Raw genomic sequence first — 18,717 nt, forward strand, 5'->3', positions numbered from 1 at the left:
TCTTCATATACCCTCTTACGCGTGCGAGGCTTTGAAGCCTCTAATTCGGTTGTGAGATGCGTAATTTGTGCCTTCAAAGACGCGATCTCTGTATTCTTCAGATCCAGGGACCTCCCGACCTTAGTAAACAAGGCCCGCACACGCCGCTGAGCCGGACTGAGGGCATTCCGAATACTGTCCTGGTACTTCTTGATGTCCTGACTGCCGTGCGGTGTTTTGAAGAGCCTGTCATCGTCGTTCGGGGCCGTCGGCGGCGGTGTTGAAGGCCGGGCCGGGAGTGCCTCATTGTCCTTGACCGCCTCAGGGTCATCAAGTAAACAAGCCGGGTTGAAGGGCCAAATCCCGGTTCTACTGAAGCCCGACATGATGTTACGGGCACTCATGCCTTTACCCGAGGCATCTCTGTAGCAGTAAAGGAACCGAACCTTGTTGACAGGAGCTGACGATGTGAAGCTCGCGAGGGCCTTGGTATTTTCCCTAAAATAGGTCTTTAAAGGTGAAAAGACCGAGCGATCGAGAGGCCGAGACTTGTGCGATGTATGAGAAGGTAAATAGACGAACTGGACCTTATTTTGGAAGGCCGCTAACATGAATTTTTCGTTCATATGGCTCGAATGTTCGTCAAGGATCAGTATACGCCATTCGCCCGGCCTTTGGGGCTTTGTTTGGATCAGGTAGACCTCTTTGAGCCATTTCAGCGCAATACTGGCGTTGCTCCAGCCTGTAATTGAGTAATCGTACTTCCATTCCCGGAATTCCTTCGTCAGGTTGAAGTTATCAGGAAAGTGTTGTCCTTGAAGACTGGCCCCGGTAAATATGATCACGGGCTTCAAACGAACGCCCTCAGCAGTGCCGCATTCGATAACTGAAACCCAGGTTGTTGCATCAGAGCTTTTCACGTAGGTTCGGTTCGTCAGGGAGCTTCCTATGACCTTTCCGGCCCGGGTCTCGAGCTCCTGCATGCCGTGCTCATCCATGTTAGCGATGTTGGCCGGGATGACCTTTTTATCCTTGATTTGGAAGGCCAGGCGCTTGAAGAAAGCTTCATAAGCTTCACGAGTAGATCCGCAGACTTGAGAGGATTCCAACAAGGTTGAATTCTTCATCTTTACCGCCGGGTTGCGGCGTAGGAAGCGGTCCACATATCGCTCCCCAATGGTCTTTTTCGTGCCGGCCTCATTGAGTATAGCTTGAGCGAATCTCTGCACCTGACGACGGCTAGGAGCCCTGCCTGCAGCCTCCTCATTGAGGCACCAGTCGGCTAGGAAGCTTTCCTGCGCATTGGAGAGGTTTCTTTCGGCTTGTTTACTTTGTGCTCGATTTTCTGCCCCGTGGATGCGTTTGCAGAGGGTAGAAGGAGGGATCCCGAAGTCATGCGCGGCCTGCTTCTGCGATGCGCCCTGTTCAACTGCAAGTATTGCAGATTGAATTAGCTGCTCTCGACGGTTCGACATGATGTATTTTGAAGCTATTCGAGCCTGAATTGATGAAGTTGTGTTGTGTTGAAGTTGAAGGGCGGGAAATTAGATGACAGGGGCAGAGATTTCGTTGTGGGGCGATTTCTTTGTTGGGTCGCCACGTCTAGTGCCTCCAAGCTAGCCGAGCGACCGAAGCGGTCCAGGCACGGACCATCTTGGGGCGTACCCTTGGAGAGCAGGAGGCGACTGCCCGCTAGTGTCACTAGCCAGCTCCAGAGAGGCACACCGCTCACCAGCTAATGGACATGGAGCTTAAGCGGCACGTCGACAAAGTCGATAAGGGCAGAGAGGGGGAGGATGCCTGCGATCTCGGAAACCCATGGGTGATTTTCAAGAATAGCCGCGAGGGTTGCAATCGCTTCCTCAAACATGGCGGGAGGTTTTGCGACAGGTGGCAGTTGAGGGTTGGTTGTGGGGAAATGGCTCGACAATTTCATTTCCTGCTGGGTGCCTATTTCATCGAGTTCTCGTCACGTGTTGACCGCTGGTGTCAGCTGACGCGAAGTGCTTACATTCGACCATGGAACATGGGGCCAATAGTCTTCGTCACTCGCCAGGGTGCCGGGGTCCCCTGAATCCGGCCGAGTGGAAGTCGTTTGCACTGTATTTTGTTAGCGTTCTGCATTGGTTGTGCCAAACTTGTGTCTTGGAATTCACCCATCCACACCAAAATTGAAGCCGAATTCGAAGTGGTGATGTTTCGGAGCGCAGGTTCGGCTAGGTGCGTACCAAGAAGCTGTGCAGATTAACCGAGAAGTATATTTGCTCACAGATAACTAGACAAAGTACTTCCCGACGAATCCCTACAACCCAACGGCACAATGGTTACGGTCCACCGCAAAGAATCCACTATTGCAGAGAGAGTACAAGTACAGGCTTTGACCCTACATGCGAATGGCGTCGAGTTTCCAACAATCGAGGCCCTCACAGGGCTCAAAAGAACCACATTCAATAGCCTATTAACGAAGGCAAAGAAAAGGGGTATATCGTGGGCGGTAAAATAGAAGACCGTCATGTTACGAGCGGTTCTCGAAGTAGCCGGCCGCCCGTAATATAGGACTTAGAAGACCAGACTATTGAAGAGGTGGTTACGAAGGATTTCAACTCGCGTTCATGCTCAAGTTACGAATTGGCTGACCGAGTTGCCGAAAAAATAGAGGGCATCCCCGGGGCTAAGGTTCCAATCCGGCGAACGACACTACGGTGGCTCAAGCGCAAGGGATTCAGCTCGGTCAAGCCCACAATGAAGCCTGGCCTGAAAAAAGCCCAAAAGATGAAAAGGCTTGAATTCGTTATGCAGGTTCGTAACTGGACCCTCGAAGGCTGGAAGAAAGTAGTATGGAGCGACGAGACCTCTGTTGCACTCGGTGCAACGCGTGGAAAAAGGAGGAAGGATTTGGCGCCGTGTGTGGGAAAAGAACTTCCACAGTTGCATCTACCGTCGTTGGAAAGGCTTTATGGCCTCTATATTTTGGGCCTGCTTTACCTGGGGGAAGAGAGGTCATTATTACTGTTGGCCAAGGAATCAGCAAAGATGAAGGAAAAGTATAAGGATATGATGGGTGTCTATAACGAAAAGCATGAATCCGAAGACTATGCTCAGTGGAAAGCGGAGACCGAGTTACGGCGGTTCAATTTTAGTGATAAGAAGAAGCCAGGTCGAAAGCCAAGCTGGAAATACACCAAGGCGACTGGAAAGCAGGAGGGGGATTTGAAAGGCGGGATCGACTGGAGCAGTCAGTGGCGTACTTATCCACAGGAAAAGCTTCGTCGTTTTGTAGAGAGAATCCCTGGGCATATTGAGGGGTGATCCGGCTGGCGGGTGGAAATGAGCACAAGGAAGGGACTAGGCCGCCGCCTCTGGAGCCGAGAAAGGAAGAACCTGTTGACGTTATTTGACGGGAATGGTCGAAGAAAACAACGAAGGAAAAGCGGGTCAAATTGGTATAGGAAGAAGCCGACGACGACGACCTCGGTGATCTTTATGTAAATAATTTGCCGTCTTCAGCACCGGCCGAGTAAGGTGGGGTGGTTATGCCCTGGTCCCTGTAGCTTAGTTAGCCAAATCTTGGTCCTTTTTTAGAGAGATGCATAAATTACCGCAAGTCGTCAAGAAAAATTTAAATAGCCTTATTCGAATGCGCTGAAGCTTCTAATCAGAAAGCTGTCAAATCTATGCATGTGCGGCTTGATTTGCAATATGCAGGTTGGTTTGAATTGGCGATAAAATTCGTGGTGTTGAGGAAGGTAAGTTAACCTAGCGGACCTTACAGGGCAGTTTACAGGTGGTGATTAAGTGGGTTTTTTTGGTACTGTGGGCCTAGGAGCTTACGTAAGGAATGTGACGAAGACTTTTGGCCCCATGTTCCGTATTCTGTACCATACCCCACCCCACCCTATCACTCTGCCAACCCATCACCCTGCCGCCCCATCACCCTGCCACCCCATCACCCTTTTTACACCAAAATAGTGAATATTTAAAAACAGCGACTGTGCAGTCAATTCTGAAGCAATTCGAAGTCAAATATAGCAAAATGTAGCTAATTACATGCTCAATCATTATAACGAGCCGGCATTCTCAGGACAGACCCTGGCCGAGATCAATAGCCTACGTATCTTCCGAACGAAACATCACCAGAGAGCAGAAGCCCCATGGCGGCGGCCAGGAGGTGGACTGCTCCTCGTATACGTTTGTTAATTCATCGTACACTTGCTGGCAGAAACGGTCTGGCTGTCAATCGTGGCCAGCGCGAAAGAATCCGCCATGCAATGGCTGACGTCATGGCCTGGTCACTGGTGCTCTGCCCCCCCAATGCCAACACGTACCAGCGCGACAAGCGCGCCCATTGGGTTGAGTGGGGCTGCGACGCCTGGGTGGGAGACCTGATAGGCCGCACTCAGGGGGATAGCAAGCGGGACAGCAAGAACAAAATTTGAGTGGGTTCGGTTCTATGGCATTCCCTCCTCCATTACCAGAACACCAGGTGCCCATCTCTGGCGACGTTAGCCATCGCTTGCGGCAAACTCACCATGCTGGGATGGCCCTTCGTCGCCGCGCTCCTCGTAGCGACCGATAAGACGTAAAATTTATCCATACGCACTCAAGGCAAGCCGAGTCTACAAGCAGAGTGAGATAGACATGAAACGAGTCGTTAGTTTTGTGTCAGCCTATTTAACCATGAATTTCAGAATGAGAGACAGAAAATGCTTAGTATTAAATGTAAACTGTCAAGTCTAGGCGGGATTGCTTGTCAAGTCTAGACGGTAATTTACGGAACGAGTGGCGGGATTGCTTGTCAAGTCTAGACGGTAATTCACGGAGCGAGTAGCGGGATAGTAACTCGAGCAATGATAATTAATATGTGTTGACTGATCAACTCATTTCGTACAAGTCCCAGCTATCCTATTCGTGAGTAGGTGCGTAACCACATGATGAGATCACGTCAATTAGCTGTCCTCCTCACCCATAGCAGAGTTCTCAGTTAGGAAAACAAAGAATAAAACCCCAAATGCAAAAGTTTTTGGCAAACACTCCTCACACCTTCGGTCTACCTTAATAGGCGTAAGGGAAGAAAATCCGCTTAGCCGTCAACCCAGGGGTTGAAGTTTCCGACCTGGCCGCCGCCAGCCGAGTTCAGAGCCGAGCCGAAGCTATCGTCGCGCAGCTTGCACGAGGCCTTGCCCCAGTTGTTGTTCATGACGCGGTCGCGGAGCCAGGTGGCCGGCCAGTTGGTCCATCCAATGAGGCTGCCCAGGAACCACTGGCCCGTGTAGTTCTCGATGCTGTCGTCGGCGGCGTTGGCCATGCGCAGGCAGTGCGTCCGGCCCCCATCCTTGTGGTAGACGATCTTGGCGCGCTGGCCCTCCAGGCGCGGCGAGTTGGTGGCGCCGCCGTAGCCGCCGTGGCACGAAGGGGCCACGCGCCGCACCGCCTCGCCCTGCGTGAAGACGATGACGTTCTCCCAGTCGTGGCGGTGGCCGTCCTGATCCCAGCGTGCGGGCCCGCACACGATCTGGTCCTTCTCAAAGTAGTACTCGTACATGATGGCGCACCAGCCGTTGTTGCACCGCGCCCGGCTGTAGACGTTGCTATTCTGCAGCCGGTTGTTGTCGCGACACTGCGCCCGCAGGCAGTTGGGCGGCACGCCGTTGGCGTAGTTGAGCCCTGGGTTGAGGTTTCCGCTAGGGTCGATGGCTGACGTGTAGTAGCAGCCGTCCTTGTCGAAGTCGAGCACGGGCTGGAACTTGTGCTCGATGGGCAGCGCGCGGTTGGGAATGGAGCCGCGGATGTCGCGCGAGGTGATGTTAGCGGCGGCCTCCGGGTCCACGGCCTCGATGAAAGAAGGGGTCGAGATGGGGACGTCGCCCGTGGTGACTGGCGTGCCGCTGACGACTCCTGTCAGGGCGCCGCCCAGAAGGAGGGCGGTGGCAGTGAAGGGGAGCATTCTGGAGAATAAGTTATTGTCTTGGGCGAGGCTTCTGAAAGGAGTTGAGGTGGGAAGGCTTGAGGATGCTGGTGCAGGACAAGTCGAAGGCAGACTGTTGGGCGGACACGAGCAGGTTTATATACTCACACAACTCAATCAAGATCCCAACACATCCATCGATGTCTGCCTACCTAGGCATCTACCCCTGAACCATTTCTCATTCTGCTGCACAGAGGTATCCCCCTAATAGTAGCAGCAAATTAACGCTTCAAAGTCGATCTTGATGCTTAATCCTTTCTTGGCGGAAGTCTGACTCAGCCCCCTCATCTACTACCTTCCGATACAGGCCACCGCCTCCGAGGCCTCTACACAGTGATGTCTGGCCTGCCTGCATTTTACGACGCAGCGTCAGGGAGGCAGGGGACGTGAAGGGCGATAGGCTTCAAACCTGTTGAGCGAGCCTTGTGGCTGAATTCTAGACTCCTGACAGCCTGTAAATCCTGTTAGGCTTTGTTTGCTCACCTAACTAAGTGAAGGAGTCAGTAACTATTTATTCACCCACCCCCCCACCCCCCCTCCCCCTTTTTTAGGTATCTTACTCTCAGCTGAGCGGGCCGCTATGTCGAAGGCAGATGCCAAGCACTAGCCGCAGTTGTCATTTAATCGCTCTGAGAGGCTGGAGTCCTCCAAGTGACCTGAAGCGAAATAGCATGCCAAGGTTGCCAAGGGAGGGCTTCGGCCGCAGCTGGGGCGGAAAGGCCGCTGATAAGCGCCAATCAGTTCAGACATGGCCAGACGGACCAATCACAAGCTATATTTATACGAGGCATGAGCTAATTGAATTCATGCATAAGGTGGCTGAAAATCATCAGGTCAGTCCCCTAGAGAGTCGCATAAAGTTGACAATTTCGTAGTATATGAGTGTAGACTAAGCCGGGGTGGGCCGAAGGTGAGCCGAGGCTGAAGCGGCCTTGATTTTTGGCCAACCGTCCTCGGAAGCTAAGAGAACTCTTTTTAGAGATAGGCTACCGAAGCAGGTAGCTATTATGGTGATGAGATCACGGCGGTGAAGACGCGCAGGCTTCACAGCACCCTTTCCAACGCCTATAGCGACACCAGGATCGCCGGTCGCTAAGTCGCCAAGGGCACCAGCCCCCTTGTTGGAGAGCAGCGCACTTAAAGACGCAAATGGAGACGAATAAACGCTTCCCTTCTCCCATCTCACATGAATCATACCCCATGCGCTCTACTACCTATAAAACAAATCATTACACTTAATACCAGGTACCCACACAAGCCTCATGAAATAACGAGTAAAACAAAGCCAAAGCCTTCATGATTCCCAAGCTTCCAAGCTCTCATCCAACGCCATCATTCTCCACATCTCAGATCCCCTCGACCTTAACGAATAGGAAACCCAAAGCCAAATACTTCTCTCACCAAAAACAGTGTTATTGCCTCTACAACAAAAGACGTAGACCACGACAAGGCCGCCTAGAAGGAGCGTAAACATGTTGCTGATGATCCCAGGTACAGCCGCAGTGACCCTCATCGTCGTGGCTGCAGGAGAAGCTGGTGGTGATAGTTATGGCTTGCCTATGTGTGGGTTCGTGGTATAAATGAGACGGAGGCTATAGTGGTTCTCATGTTATGTACGAAGTACAGCGGCTCCGGCCAAAATAAAGGGAGAAAGTTAAGGTTGTGGTGGTATCTGAGATGGCTCGGGTGGTAGCCAGGGGTGCTCTAGTATCAGGATTTAGGCATGGCATATTGCAGGGGATACAATCTTTTCCCCAAGCTGTTTGGTTCAAGGCCTGGCACATCGAGATAGGCAGTCCTCGCCTAGGATAGCCGGAACCGCAACACAAAAACCATTCTGATCAGAGCTTATGGCGCGCTAACATTTTCCGCCGCCGCCAGTCTAGAACCCTTTTCACTGTGCTGCTCTCTGAGCGTGTCTGTTCTAGCTCAACACCTACTCCTGGAAATAGTTCCTGTATCACGGGCAAGTTTAGAGGACGATGGTAATGTACTATGTCGCTAAGAGAAACCTCGGTACGCCCCAAAAGAAGGCGTTGGTACACTGGAGCGGGTGTTTTCCGTTCCCACAACTCAACAGCGGTACCGTCTTCTCAATCACAGAGACATTTTACATGCACGGTGTCTGCTTCCCCACAGCGCTAGTAGAAGATTGAGGAGGCCAATGAACGGAATCTAGGGGAAGCGCTATGCTGGAGGAAAAGTTCCACGATTTCGCAGAATTCCTTTGGTTCGGCAAGCGCGTTCACGTGTCGATTCTCGTTGAAGGCGGTTGAGAGGAAGCCGTTCAAAACGCTGACCCCAGGAAATGGCACGTAAAATGGCTTTTTGGGCTTTCGGCAAACACAGACACCCCTGCTTTCAGCACGGCGGAAATCGCTGATAAACAGTCTCGGTCTGCCCTTGGCGAATCGGCCGCACCGTGCATTGGGCCGGCCAAATACCCTTCGATAGTGCAGAGCAGCAGCCTCACGTACCGTCCGGACACGCTGATGATTGGACTGTGGGATGCCACCCACATATGAGGGAGTCGTCGAGCAGCGACCGGCACGCCGCGTCGGACGCGAACTCGGGCCTGTTCGCCGGGAGGCTGGCGATGAGTTGCTGGAGGGGCGCTGTGAAGCCGGCCATGCTCTCGTCGAGCACGGCGACCCTAGTCCACCTGCGGGCCGAGTTGACGTTTTGTCCGAGTCGATCCTGAGGCTCACTAGCGGCTGAAGAAAGAGGTACAGCGATAAAACTTAGCCGGGTAGGAATGTGGGGTGGGATGGATAACCTCTTCCTTACACCTCCGAGAGTTTGCCGTAATGCGGGGTATATAAGAGCTGTTTTATGAGAACCGATAGCCGGATTTCCTAATTGCCGGATCTATTAGTGGGTCTTTATCTATCCGGGATTGAGTAATGCGACGGGAGATAATCTAAAGCCGCAAATTATAAGGATGCCGCGTGCTCTACACTAGCATGCTTCTACAATAGAGATGTTCACTTCCTTATCTCAGACGTTCTCCTTACGACTAGTTAAAGTCACGTATATGAACCACTTGCCACTAGCTTGCTAGCTACCAAGACAACGCCATGACCTCACATCCTGAATTTGGGCAAAATACTCCAGGCTCCGAGGTAGCCAAAGTGTTTTCCGGGCAAATTCGTGGCAAGACAAGTGAGCTACCTTGTAGCTCCAGTTGAAACTACTCCTAACGTAAGCTCCACTGCAGTCTTGATCACAGGTGTTAGTCCGAAAGGAATCGGCCACACGACAGCGCTCGCCTTTGCGTCACAAGCGCCCGGTCTGCTGATCCTCGCCTCTAGGACAAAGTCCCGCGTGCAGCAAGTCGTCGATGAGATCAACGAGAAACACCCCAGCACGCGGGTCGAGATTGTAATCCTGGATCTGGGCTCGCAGAAAGCTATCCGCGACGCCGTGGCAGAGGTCGGCAAGCTGACCGGCAGGCTCGACATTCTTATCAATAATGCCGGCATCGTGGTGACGTCGCGGCAGGCGACGCCCGAGGGCATTGAGCAGCAATTTGGCACTAACCACATTGGGCCGTTTCTCTTCACCAACCTGCTGCTGCCGCTTCTGCTCAGCGCGGCCAAAACGAATCCGCCTGGGGCCACGCGCGTCGTCTCGCTCGCCAGCGCTGGCCACCGTCTCTCTCCGATCCGCTTTTCCGACTACAACTTCGAGGGCAAGCCTGTGCCCCCCGAGGAGGACCATTTCAAGCCTCTACCGGGCGCCTTTGCGGACACCACCCCCGACGGCTACAACGGCATCGTCACGTATGCGCAGTCCAAGACCGCCAACATTCTATTCACTCTGTATCTGCAGAAACATCTTCCGCAGCTGGGAATCTCGCCATACGTGTTGCACCCCGGAAGTAGGTTCTTCTTTTCACTCAGACTCGCTGTACACTTCCACAGGTGAGAACAATGACTAATAGCAGAGCCGCCCCGCGCCAGCCATTGAAACGGACCTCAGCCGCAACCAAAGTGACAGACTCACTGCCCAGTTCTACAAGGTTGCACTGTACTGGAAGACGCCGGACGAGGGCTCTTCAACCACTTTGGTTGCTGCCCTCGACCCGGCTCTCAACGGTGCGTAAACTCATTTTCAAGAACTAGCCTTCACGGTTCTGATGAGAATAGATGTCTGTATGTGCTAACAAACGTGCAATACAGACATTAAGGGGCTTTACTTATCAGATTGCCAGATTGCAGACCCAGTCCCCCACGCCAAGGACCCCGTTGCTGCTGAAAAGCTGTGGAAGCTGAGTGAAGAGCTCGTGAACGAGAAGTTTTCGCTTGAGGCATCAGAGTAGCTCGAGACCTGAAGGGTATCGATCTTCTTGTGAGTTAGGATGACTGGCGTTGGCCATATCCCAATATCTTTAATATTTCTTAGACTACAATAGGAAGATCACTGGAGTTGACAGAAAAGGACCCAACAACTCATTTGAGACACTTTGCCATTACCTAGGTACATACAAGCTACGGCAACGAATAAAATCAGTGGGACTATGATCTATTCATTCACTAAGGGTACCTCGCAGGGCCCCATTTCCTGTTCACTAGTTTCAGAGAGGGGGTAGGAAGCCGAAGAAGAGGCGCCTGAATGAGCCTTCTCAATCCATCCTCAAAACTGTAGTCTCTCCCGGCTCGGAATATGCAGTCCTCGTCGTCATTGCTAACAAGACGATAGCCCAGGGAATCATAGACTTTGGCGACGAGGCTAGTGAACCTGTCCGAATCTAGGTAGCATAGCAACAAGTACGCCCCGCTGTCGAAGCTATCTTTAACTTGTGGCTCAACACGGAGACAATCGTGAGCAACTATGACTCTACTTGTGACGGTAGCGGCGTCTCTCTGAACGGGTGTGATAAAACGAAGCGAAGCCCGGCCTTTATGTCGGAGCCTGTGTTGACTTCCCGAGGGTTGAGGTACTGTCTAGAACATAACCGACTGCTTTCACGACTAGGTAATATCGGAAGTGCTAACTCAAACCAATTTCGCCGTCGATATCAAGGCTGCTGGTTTTTCAACCTTTCTGAAACCAAATTGACCATTATTAAGGCCTAACGACAACCACCAACAAGACAGTCAATTAACGCTTACCTCGTCATAGGTCGAAAGGACCAACGTCATATTCTAGCGTTGGTATCTGCAGTACTTCTCACCGTGTCTTCCGCTCCACCAGCCTCCCTTGGTCATATGGGGGTGGGATCACAAACTGCTGGGTGGGAGAGGCAATCACCCAAGGAACAAGGATTTGCACTCCCGTGTAGGCATTTAATTACAGGATCTGCACTCCTAGACTGGTGTGCATGGGCATGATTTCAGACTTGGCCCTCCCAACAGTCCACAGCTGACGTGACTGGCCAATCCGAGACTGCGGATTTCGAGAATCTGCACCTCAAACCCGTAAATAGACTAACTAGAGCAAATCTTGCGATTGACATATGCGGCTAGAGTGCGTATGTATGTGTGGTTACTAAGGCACCGCGGCCCCCGCACAAGTGAGAAAACAGACGCGTCAGAGCTTCGAACAAGATTTGGGAAACAACCTATGGCCCTCTCAAATGGCAAGAATCTGTTCATTTCCCTCTATTTGTGTACCTGGGTCTATGTGCCTTGTCTCGTGTGCCTCGTCTCGTGTGCCTCGTCTTATCTCGTATGCCTAGTCTTAACTCGTGTGCCTCTCATTTGCACCACCATCGTGCAATTTTACTTGGATTACGAGGTTGCTTTACAGATAAATAATTGACAGCGGTACCCGCCGAGTGACTTCCTACCCAGTTACCTAATGATGAAATGTCAAGTCCGTGCCAACAACGCCGCTAACATGCTGAAGCTGTGTGCCACCGCCTCTCGCCAAAGTGTTGTTCTTTTGGATTCCAAAAGAGCAAAGATCCCGAACAACGGATACGGCTTTTCATTATCCAACACTCCTCAATATAGTGACTGGTAGCTGACATTGGAGGCGCTGGTTAGATACTATTTTCACTACCACATATAAAGAGATGGCACTTCCTTTGCAGTTTTGGGAAAGAATCTGAATATCTTCAGACTCTCAAGCCCATTCAACTAGAATCTGTTCCATTTCATCGCCTCAATTCATCGCCACCTTTTAATAATCACTCCGCCCAGCAATCTCAGACCCAGTCGGAAAGCTTATCATTCACGCCTGCGACTCTCTTCGCCATGTCCAACACCGATCTGGTGAAAATCGAGGACTCTTTCATCAGTGGATTGCTAGAGTTGCCCAAGTCGGACAGGTAAGTTAGGTGGGGGGGTAAGCGAACACTACTGATTTAGAACATTCTGTATAAGCAGGAGTCCCAACTAACCCTCCAACAAAAGAAAGGGTGATCTTTTTATTTACAAAACTTCAATACAATCTTTGATATCCTCTGAATCATCCGCTTCTTCCGCATCTTCTAAAACCTCTGCTGCACGCCCTACAGCTCTCTGGGCCTCACGAATAGTCTGAATATTCGCAAAGGTGGTATTTGGATCTTCTTCAACCTTCTTCTTCTTTCTGGCTCTTATTGATTCGAGAGTGTGTTCTAGACCTTCAATCTTTCGCTTCCTAATAGCCAGTTCAAAGGCCTGTTCATCCAAAGCCTTACCAATCTTTCTGAGGAAGAGCTTATACGCTGGCATTGCTTTGATGATGCGTGCGAACTTCTTTGCCTGCTCAACGTAATCACGTGCCTTTCTAGGAGTCCTCCACTACACCCGATCGTCTCCATAATCCTCCAGGATTGGCATACGGAGTGTGCGAACCTCTGGGGTAACTATAGTAGTTCTTAAGGGGCGTGAAGTATTAGAATTCTTGAGGAGGAGTGGGCTTCTTAGCGGTTTGTTGACATTCAAGGGCCAAAGGCCTGATGCCTTCCATCCTGACTTAGCATTACTCTTAGTAATTGCCTCTGTGCGTGAAATCTGGTAGCATTCCAGAAACGCACGTTTTCCGGCTACAGAGAGTCGTCAAAGGCGTTAGCAAGAAGGTCCTCAAGCCGTCTGCGATAAAGTCGTTTTAGGGGGCCAAATATGGCCAAATCTAGGGGTTGGAGGACATGGGAAGTATGGGGAGGCAGATAAATAATGTGAATATTGTTTTTGAATGCCTCCCACATATAATCGGCAGTTGTGTGGCTGCCATGGCCATCAATAATAAGGAGTCGTTTCTCAGAGGAGTTTGCTGGCTTGGTGAGAGGAATGAACACATTTTTTAACCATTTGAGGCTTGTCTCATCGGTAGTCCATCCTTTCTCAGTTGCTGTAAAGAACCAATCCTGAAATGGCTTCATATCCAAAGGAAACCATTGTTGTTGAACGCTTTTCCCCTTAAAAATGACCAAAGGAGGAAGGCAACGGCCAGCTGCTGAGATGCATTCGACAAAAGTGGTCCAAGTGCGGGTTCCAGGCTGTTTTTTTGAAGCGCCTTAAAGGCACGGCTTCCAATGACAAGGCCGTTGGTTCCTCTGCCTTCCATAATACCAGATTCGTCCTTGTTCCAGCGATTCTCTGGCTTAATCGCCTTGATAGCTGGTGTTTGGAAATGGTTGAACCAAGGTCGAATTGTTGACTCTGTAGCGCAGTTGACGCGGACCGAATCGACTCTCTTGGCCCTCTGAGTCTTCAAAATTCGATTGCGGTTAAGAAAGGCACGGCACCACCCCTTTCCAAGTGGTAAGGAGTCCCCCCTTTCAGCTAGAATACGGCGTGCAAGCTCCCTGATCTGTGCATGTGTAGGGGGCAATCCTAAATCTTGTTGAAGAAGAATCCATTCGACTAAACGATCCTCTTGGGTCTGTGTAAGCCTTTGCTTATCTTGATGAGCAACATTTCGAGGTAGGGAGCCATGTAGACGGCCATAAAGGGTGGAGGGTGGAACGTTCCATTTTCGCGCGACTTTGCGTAATCGATGTGTTCTGACGGCTTCCTCGCAAGCCTTGCGGAGGTCTTCTTCTGTATATGAAACCATTGTCAAGAGAAGAATAAAACGAATTGAAGATGAAGAGAATTGGAAAAGAATTGGTTGAGTTATGGGCTTTTTATATAAGAGGGTTGGTTGTGTTCCTCGCTTATCTAGAATGTTCTGGATCAGTGGCGTTCGCTTACTCCCCCACCTAACTTACATCCCAGCACCGTAATATTCAAGTTTTCCTGTTTGAAGAAGCTTCATGTCGGCGGGGAAGAATTCCACCTGAGCTCAAGAGGTGCGAAAAGTTTTTCTCGGATGGCTCCTTGAAGCTTTTATCAATGACGGCAAACGCAAGATCAAAACCCCAGATTTTAGCAAAACACAAAGGGCCAGCCGGAGTGTGTCCCTGTCTAGTGACAATAATTAAGGCTACGTCGGATGACCAGGTCTCCAAGGGCCCTGGTGCTATGGTCTCGCGTAGTCCGGCTGGCCCTGGTGTTGGAAGCTCCCATGGTCTAGCTAGCCCTAGACCTAACGTAGAGACAGGTTCAACACTCGAAGAGAAAAGCAAAATAAGTTCAGGTCCCCCAGGCAGCTCAGGCTAGAAAACAGCTAATGAGTAATTCACGATGGCAATTTTCCATGTTAAGAGTAGTGCTCCTACTGTCCGGGGGGGATGGGTAATATGTTACTTTCTTTCTTATAGAAACTTTTCTTGATAGTGATAGAGCTAGGTCACGCTGGTCCCCCTTAAGAGTTTGGCAAAATTAATTAGAAGAATACACAATCGAGACCTTTGCACGCTAAGTCGTAGTTAAGCTTATTTAGATTTATAAAAGAAACACCAAAAGAAAAGTGAGAGAATCTGCGTGTTTTCTACAATCAAAATAATTGTTGATGAGGATAGTAGGACAACGTAATGGTCAAGTAGAAATGGTGAGCAGGCCGGAATACGGATCCGTAAAAAGCGCGATTTCGGGTCACATGGCCTGTGCGCTGCATGCCCCGCTAAAGCCCATGCTAGCCCCCATCCGCCCCATCCGCCCCCAACACTTGGATTTCTGACACGGTGGGGCGTTTCAGCGTTTTCCGTCACCAACCCTTCAAACCAGACATCAATTCATCATCGAAAACACAACCCCACAGCGCGCATCTTCGCCATGTCGGACGTGTCAGAAGACTCGGATCATTTCGAATATCTTGCCGCCGAAGATTCCCCAGAGTCTGACGTGGACGAGTCGGGCGACGAGTCAGGCGCCGAGTCACAGGGCTCACAGGGCTCACAGGGCTCACAGGGCTCGCCGGGCTCGCAGGGCTCACGCGCATCACAGGCATCCAGCCAATCAAATCTCCATCCCGGCAATCGCGCGCTGTTTGACCTCGAGGCAGACGAGACCGGCGACGACGCATCGGGATCAGACTCCGAGTCTAGCAGCGAGTCTGGATTTGGGTACAGCATCGCCAACCGTGGCGATGACGACGACGACGACGACGAACATGTCGTGCAATTCTTTCCCCAGTTCAGCCGATTCCCAATTGAGGTGCGACAGCGCGTCTGGGAACAATTCTGTCCCGATCTTGGGGCAGCAGGCCGCGTTTATCAATTCATCGTCCTCCCAGCCCATCCCGACGACCGCCTGCCGGCAGACGTCTGGCAGGATGCACAGTTAGAGGACCAAACTGCGGCCGCGCGTGCCGTACTGGCCACACACCATGAGAGTCGCTCGTTCGCTCTAAAACGCTTCCCTGACACGCTGTCTTTTCGTAGCGGCCATGGCCTCCTTCGCTTCAACAAGGAGAGGGATATCGTCAGCATCACCCTGTCGGGGCTCCGCCGCGTCACCGCCATGCTCCCCGTGTCTCCGATTCCAGTCATGGCTGGCTTTACGGATCAAATACGACGCCTCTGCATGCCGCCGGATATTGTATATCTTGCTGACGAGGATGCGGGAATTGTATTTGCTCCTTTCACGCAGCTCAAAGCCACCTACGTTATGACCGAGCCGTCTACAGTCCCGGCTCAATTCCTGACGTGGTGTGCCTCCGACATTGCAAAACGCTACTGTCTCGAGACAGACCAAGAACATGGCAGACCAGAGCTCTACTGCTGGCCCGATTTCGAGCGCCACCCAGAGGCTGTTGAGAAGACAGTCGTAAAAATGAGGGTCGGCCTAGACTTTACTGAAATGCTGGCCGGGCGTGAGTCCGAGCCCCAGGACAGCGAGGATCAGCCTAGCTGTGAATACTGGCCTCTCGTTGTGTTCCCTGTCGATGAAAGCGTGGAGTGTCTTCTGGATCGAGTCCGAGAAGGCGTCGAGTCGGGGTGGGAGCCAAATGACGAAGAATCCTCGAGCGACTCGGACGAGTATGAAAGTGACTTTGTCGACGACAGTGAGATTGAAGAAATTGAATCAGAGCCAGATGACGACGGCCTTGTGGTCGAGGACGAGAGCGGCGAAGACGAAGGGGACGTCGACGGCACCTCGCCATTTGGAGGGTTCTCGCCTGTGCAAGGCTCAGTCGGGTGCCAGCCAAGCAACACCGAGTATCCCATGGCTCAATTTTCCAGCCCCGAACCTGATTCTTCCACGCTTCGTGGCTCAAACTCTGACGAATCCGACTCGGAGGGGGCGCCTCTCGCTGCCTCTGGCTCAACACTGAAGCGTGAAAGGGAGTCCAGTTCAGAGAACGACTCCGAAGACGAGGCTCCTAGGAAGCGAGCGCGGATTGACAATCGTCGGAATTTCACGGTGGTCTCCGACGACGAAGATGAGGAGGTCCGCAAGGTCCCAGCCAGCCGTCGCGCCCGTGTCGTGGATTCGGATGACGACGAGGACGATGGGGGGGTTCGAGAGACTCCAGCGAATCATCGAGCCCGCGTCATTGTTTCCGACGATGAGGACGAGGAGGATGCAAGCGCAAATGACATGAGTGATGGTTCTGGAGACTCGTCGATGAGTGGAGATATCGACGGGTCAGATCCAGAGGCAGGTGGCACCCGGCCATTGACATTTGCACAACGCCTTGAGATCCACCGCCAGGAAAACCCGATTCCATTGTCTGGCTCGGATAACTCGGATCACTCGGACATGGAGGAGATGAGCCAGAACAACTCCGACGCTCCCAACTACGGAGCCTTTCAGGACGATGAGGAGGCGAACGAATGCTCGAACAGCGGCGGTGATGATGAGCCGGACGGCCTGATGATGGATAATGGGGACGACGGCAGCTCTAATGGTTACGACTGAAGAGCACACTGACTTGACTTTAGACTTTGGACTTCCCCTACTTTGGATTTCCCCTACTAGTTTCGCGATTCATAAATAAATAGACTTTTTAATTGACGTCGTCTCGACACATATCAGATTAACCGCCGCTTCCTTCGACTCTGACTTCAATTACACGGCTCAGGAGACGACGTTTTGAGGTTGTTCGTTGAGAAATGCCTTCAAGTTTCCAACAAGCGTGTCCTGATAATTCTGTGTCGTCGCCTGTGAAACCCACGCCACGTGCGGCGTCACCACCAAATTTAAACCGGCCGTATCCTCGGCCAGGAGGACGGAATTCTCGGGTCCAGCCGGCTCGGCCAAGAACACGTCGGTGGCGGCGCCCGCGATCTTGCCCGTCTTCAGCGCTGCGACCAGTGCGTGCTCATCGACAATGCCGCCGCGACTAACATTGACAATCACGGCGTGCGGCTGCATCGCGCTCAACTCGGCCTCGGCGATCAGCCCCATCGTCTCCGGGACGCGCGGCAAACAGAGAAACAACACGGTGGCCGTGCGAACCACGTCACCGAAGCTCGCGCGGCAAACGCCATTATCGACCCGCGGCGGCGAGCCCACAGCCGCACCGCCCTTCCGGCCCGCCACAAGCACGCGCTTCATCCCCAGCGCGCGGCACAGCTCGGCGATGCGCTTCCCGACGAAGCCGTACCCAATAATGCCCACCACCTCGTCGCGCATCGGCAGCGGCAGGCGTCCGCCCGGGCTGTACATCGCAGAAGCCAGTATGCCGCCGCGCCGCGGCCACTGCCCCGCGCGCGTCAGGGCGTGTGTGTGCACGATGCTCCTGCGCACAGAGAAGTAGAGACCGACGGAGTGCTCGGCCACGGCGTCTACGTTGCTCCCGGGGCTGTTGCTGACCACGACCCCGCGCCCCCGGCACGCGGCCAAGTCGACGACGTCGTGGCCCGAGGCCATGACGGCCACAAAGCGCAGGTGCGGCGTGGACACGGGCGACAGTGTGGCGCCGGACAGCGGGCACACGGTCGTGATGACCACGTTGGCGTCGCTCACGCGCGATGCTATCAGCGCCGCGTCGGCGTGGGGCGTGCGCTCGTGCAGTGCCAACTCGTATGTGTGGCCTTCTGGCATGGCGGGCGTCAGGTCTGGGATCGGTGTGATGCCGCCCTCGAGCGCGACGATCTTGTGGTGTCGGCGTGCCGGCGCTGTGGTTTCTCTTGCCATCGCGGTTGCGGCTTTTGGGTGTCTTATCCGTGTGACAGATGCGGCTGCTGGGAGACGGAGTGGCGCTGGGTAAGGTCTCTTGGGGCAGGAGGACCCTGAGATGGGTGCCGATAGGAGCTCGATTGGGCGGGGCCGATGCTTCCAAACCGCTCTCATGAGTGAGTTACCTCGGATGCCCTGATCTAGGCTCTAATTAGAGAGTTTGCTGGTGTCTGGGGGGGGGGAGTGCTTGAGGTTGTTGGGCCAAAGAAAATACCTAACAATTGTTTACGGTGAGGTGTTGACAGCGCCGTCAAACTTGGCAGGCTTTGCGTGTCCACTTTTCCTTTCCAGCTTACCCACCCACGCCCTTTGTGTGGGGCAAGCCAAGAAAAT

General features: G+C 52.6%; 5 protein-coding genes across 5 annotated transcripts; 3 read left to right on the forward strand and 2 right to left on the reverse strand.

Annotated features, from left to right (window-relative positions):
* The first annotated feature begins 2,607 nt into the window (after window positions 1-2,607).
* On the forward strand, window positions 2,608-3,448 carry B0T26DRAFT_335583 (uncharacterized protein). Its single transcript, XM_060434445.1, has one exon. The coding sequence runs from the start codon at window positions 2,722-2,724 to the stop codon at window positions 3,286-3,288; it is 567 nt and encodes a 188-aa protein (XP_060293676.1). The 5' UTR covers window positions 2,608-2,721; the 3' UTR covers window positions 3,289-3,448.
* Window positions 3,449-5,065: 1,617 nt separating this feature from the next.
* On the reverse strand, window positions 5,066-5,773 carry B0T26DRAFT_630620 (necrosis inducing protein; the record flags this gene model as incomplete). Its single annotated transcript, XM_060436278.1, has 1 exon — window positions 5,066-5,773. A coding segment is annotated over one exon (708 nt), but the record flags the coding sequence as incomplete, so codon positions are not given.
* A 3,248-nt stretch (window positions 5,774-9,021) lies between these two features.
* On the forward strand, window positions 9,022-10,265 carry B0T26DRAFT_650665 (uncharacterized protein; the record flags this gene model as incomplete). The annotated part of the gene is made up of 4 exons (XM_060438200.1): window positions 9,022-9,106; window positions 9,162-9,824; window positions 9,907-10,041; window positions 10,126-10,265. 4 exons carry the CDS (start codon window positions 9,022-9,024, stop codon window positions 10,263-10,265), a joined length of 1,023 nt encoding a protein of 340 aa, XP_060293678.1.
* A 5,080-nt stretch (window positions 10,266-15,345) lies between these two features.
* B0T26DRAFT_714024 (uncharacterized protein) lies at window positions 15,346-17,154 on the forward strand. Its single transcript, XM_060442159.1, has one exon. It carries the CDS (start codon window positions 15,721-15,723, stop codon window positions 17,119-17,121), a length of 1,401 nt encoding a protein of 466 aa, XP_060293679.1. The 5' UTR covers window positions 15,346-15,720; the 3' UTR covers window positions 17,122-17,154.
* Window positions 17,155-18,677, reverse strand: B0T26DRAFT_714025 (uncharacterized protein). Its single transcript, XM_060442160.1, has one exon. The coding sequence runs from the start codon at window positions 18,496-18,498 to the stop codon at window positions 17,281-17,283; it is 1,218 nt and encodes a 405-aa protein (XP_060293680.1). The 5' UTR covers window positions 18,499-18,677; the 3' UTR covers window positions 17,155-17,280.
* Between the last annotated feature and the right edge of the window lie 40 nt (window positions 18,678-18,717).

The sequence above is a fragment of the Lasiosphaeria miniovina genome (assembly GCF_030549165.1).
Source record: "Lasiosphaeria miniovina strain SMH2392-1A chromosome Unknown B0T26scaffold_5, whole genome shotgun sequence".
Taxonomy (NCBI): domain Eukaryota; kingdom Fungi; phylum Ascomycota; class Sordariomycetes; order Sordariales; family Lasiosphaeriaceae; genus Lasiosphaeria; species Lasiosphaeria miniovina.